Genomic DNA, 3,700 nt, shown 5'->3' with positions numbered 1-3,700 from the left:
CAATGAATAAAGGAAAGACATGGGCTGTCCTGTCTTGATACTAAGAACTTTACCAACAAACAATATGGGCCCAAAGATGTGGGGAAAATGAGGCCCATATGTCATTTGTAAAGCACATTACATAGTTTTGGACTACTGTTTCATCAAACAATGCATGTGAATCATTTCTTAGTGGACAGTGGGACCAATTCTAAATTATGATCTACTCATTTATTCTACTTTTTATTTTCTATAAAAAGAAACATAATAATTAATTTGTTGATTAAGATATGGCCGTAAGAAAATCTACGAGGTCGTTTGGATGATTCTTGTGTCGCAACCATTTGGAAAGCAAGGTTGGTAGAGACTATACTTTCAAAAATGAATTGATTATCTAACCATAAAAACATATTTAGCCCCATATGTTCATCTACTGCTACGGCATAATCAAATCAAAAGCAGAATTCTGTAGGTTCTAAGATGCTACCTGCCTTTCAAGGATGACTGAGAATTATCGGCTTTATCCACAAGCACTATAAAGTTTCAAGCGATATTTTGGACACTACTCTTAGAAACACATCCAGTTATAACCACTATCATAAATTTAGCAATCTCATGATTCAGAAAAATACTTCCCATCTACATCGTTTTCAGGCAACAATATTGTAAGAAATAGTCTACAAAAATGTTCAGAGAAGAACTGGAAAATAGAAGCATCTCTCGTGAAAGGATTGGGCTGTGTATTGAATGATAAGGGAGGGGAGGCCAAAAATAGACTAGAAGATAAATAACACATTTTGAGGTATAAATATGACAACAGTACTTATCACAGATTGGAACAATAGATATCCTACGTAATATGGAAATTGGTAAAAAGAAAAGATAGGAGTACCTATGGGGGGTTCTCTACTGTGTTTGGTCTCTACGTTTCACTCTTCGCCATCATCATCGTCATCTTCATCTCCGTTTTCCTACACACACATCAACCAGAGTTTGAACCATTACTTCTGAACTTTTTTAGCCAGTCTATATGTACAGAACAGTTTAAGCCACGATTAAGTTGCAAAACACTAGATGATTAAGATCATGTACAACAATATTTCAATATTTCAGAAGCTTATAATTATGCAACAATGAAGTAGTAAAACACTAGATTTAGACCAAGTAAATAGCGACAGTGAAGTTGCAAAACGCCTAGGTTTGGACCACTTACAATACTTCAGAAGCTTACAAATAAATGCCCCATTACATTTAGAAAACTAGATGAAGGCTTGGGAATGATTGTCGAAAAGATGCATGCCTGAGTGATTCCAGAATGGAAAGAGAGCAGAAATCACCAAACAAAATAGTGACACGCCAAAGACACATTCATATGGGTTCAAAATAACATCCATAAATTTGAGTGCAGTTGTAAGATGGTGAAACTGAAACTTAATCTTGTTTACCTCCTCCTCTTCTCCATCAGAGTCCTCTTCATCTTCATCAATCTCCTGTAAACAAATTAGAAAGCTCCTCATTTTTCCTCCTTGGTAGAACCAAGATTTTCATTAAAACAACAAAAGAAGACGAGAATGCCCCAAAAAATGAAGGGAAAAAAAACTTTAAATATGACTATAAATAGGAACCTAATTATCCATAATAGAAAGATGAATGTTCATTAACAAGGGGAGGCAACCCAAAGAAGGTAATGAAATTCACAACACCCTGATCTCGAACAAAATCCCCAAAAAATGATAAAAATTGGATTAGTTCTTTTTTTTTGGATTAGGTATTTCCAAGCTGCCCGATTAGATAGACAGAATACCTCTCAAATAATCTCAGCTTCTTAGCCACCTTCACCCACCTCATTTTTCTTGCTTGGTAAACCAAGATTTTCATTAAAACAACAAAAGAAGACGAGAATGCCCCAAAAAATGAAGGAAAAAAAAACTTTAAATATGACTATAAATAGGAACCTAATTATCCATAATAGAAAGATGAATGTCCATTAACAAGGGGAGGCAACCCAAAGAAGGTAATGAAATTCACAACACCCTGATCTCGAACAAAATCCCCAAAAAATGATGGAAAATTGGATTTTTTTTTTTTTTTTGGATTAGGTATTTCCAAGCTGCCCGATAAGATAGACAGACTACCTCTCCAATAATCTCAGCTTCTTGGCCACCTTCACCACACCACCCCATCCCACCCCCCGGGGGAAAAAACTCAATAAAAGTAGAACCTCTTGGTCAGGTGAGAGAAAGATGCTCATACTACACCCTTTCATTCAGAAAAGAGGGATTCCTCTCTGTTAAGATTTCTGGAAACATTAATAGGAGATCCAACTGAAAGAAGGGAGCCCAAAGATGGAGACATGGAAAACTAGGCTCAAGAAACCAATAATGGGGCCTCCCCAATCCAACCATTCTACCAAAAAACAAACATGAGAGCTAAGAGCTGTTCCGAATGGAGTGGTTAGTGATCAGAGAAAACAAGATAGAACACCTTGGAAATGAATGTACAAGGCCTAAGAAAACTACCACTATTAACTTGCTTGAAGTTCCAATTGTTAGATTAAGATGCATCCCATAGAAACTATGATGGAAAGATTGGTATTTTATACTCCAAAGTGGGGGAAACCCCTTGGCAACAGAGCTTGATGAGTGCTCAAAGAATAGGTAAAATTATGTAAGACAGGAAATTACATTGTTGAAATATTTCAAAGGATTGGGCCACAAGTCCTCTTTAATTATCTCCGCAACCTGCATTTTAAGTAAAAAAAAAAAAAAAAAAAAACACATAAGTAGAAACAAAAGCATCGAATTCTTAAAAGAAGAGAAGCTGGAATGAGTTTTATATTATCTAAGTTTTTATCACCACGAGGTTTGAACCATTGTAGTATCTAATTGGAGAAGCACTTTAAATGACTAGAAGGAGAATTATACTAGTTAACAACTAACAAGAGTACACAGAAAACTAACAGATTAGACCTTATTACATTAACAAGCTGAGCATTTACATAATCATGGGGCAAGAAAATGTTCATACGCACCTCATCATGAAGCTCAGTGATATCTTCTTCTTTGGTCTCACCAAACCAACTGAAGAAGCTGCATACGTAAATTATTGGTGAGCAATATTTAGAGTAAATGTGATAAATTGAAATTAAAACAATAAACCACAGTAAGAAGAGAAGAGTGAAAGGGTGGTATTAAACTGACTTTTCTATTCGACTAAAAAAAAAAAAAAAAAGGAGCTGGATAATGGTAAGACATTAAGCTGACTCTGTGTAAAAGCAGAAATCATTGCAAGAAAGGAGCTGGATAATGGTACGACATTAAATTAGCACATATTTGAAAATCAGAAGTTACTTCCTTAAATACCTTTTAATATAGTAATTAAACTTTATGGGCAATGTACGGATTTAGTCATTTTTAAATGATATTATTCTACAATGCATTTGACAGAAAACTATTCATTTATTATATACTTGAAGAATCAAAAAAACAATTTCATTAATCCTATAAAATAATTACATTACTTAGTAGCACATCCATAAGAATCAAAATTTTGAAATTTATTTTTAGAAAATTAGATCTTATTTCTAAATTAATACATTAAAATACTTACGGTATTCTAATTTTCATGGGATCGATGTCTAGTAAGAAAAAATTAGTCTTCATTTAATACCTAATTTATTTGATTTAATGAGAGTCTTTAAAAAAAAAAAAAAAAAAAAAAA

At 33.9% G+C, this 3,700-nt stretch overlaps 1 protein-coding gene across 1 annotated transcript in view; it reads right to left on the bottom strand.

The window, feature by feature from the left end:
• Window positions 1–587: 587 nt before the first annotated feature.
• Window positions 588–3,700, bottom strand: part of LOC111486941 (NAP1-related protein 2-like) — a 6,956-nt gene continuing 3,843 nt past the window's right edge. Inside the window, exons 7-10 of the mRNA XM_023134109.1 lie at window positions 3,011–3,068; window positions 2,664–2,720; window positions 1,425–1,469; window positions 588–950 (exon numbers count right to left, since the gene is read on the bottom strand). Coding sequence (XP_022989877.1) covers window positions 909–950; window positions 1,425–1,469; window positions 2,664–2,720; window positions 3,011–3,068 — 202 coding nt within the window. The 3' untranslated portion in view covers window positions 588–908. The remainder of the gene's footprint in view (window positions 951–1,424; window positions 1,470–2,663; window positions 2,721–3,010; window positions 3,069–3,700) is intronic.

Source organism: Cucurbita maxima, unplaced genomic scaffold (genome assembly GCF_002738345.1).
Source record: "Cucurbita maxima cultivar Rimu unplaced genomic scaffold, Cmax_1.0 Cma_Scf00012, whole genome shotgun sequence".
NCBI classification, from domain to species: Eukaryota; Viridiplantae; Streptophyta; class Magnoliopsida; order Cucurbitales; family Cucurbitaceae; genus Cucurbita; species Cucurbita maxima.
This window is presented reverse-complemented; position numbering and strand designations above follow the sequence as displayed.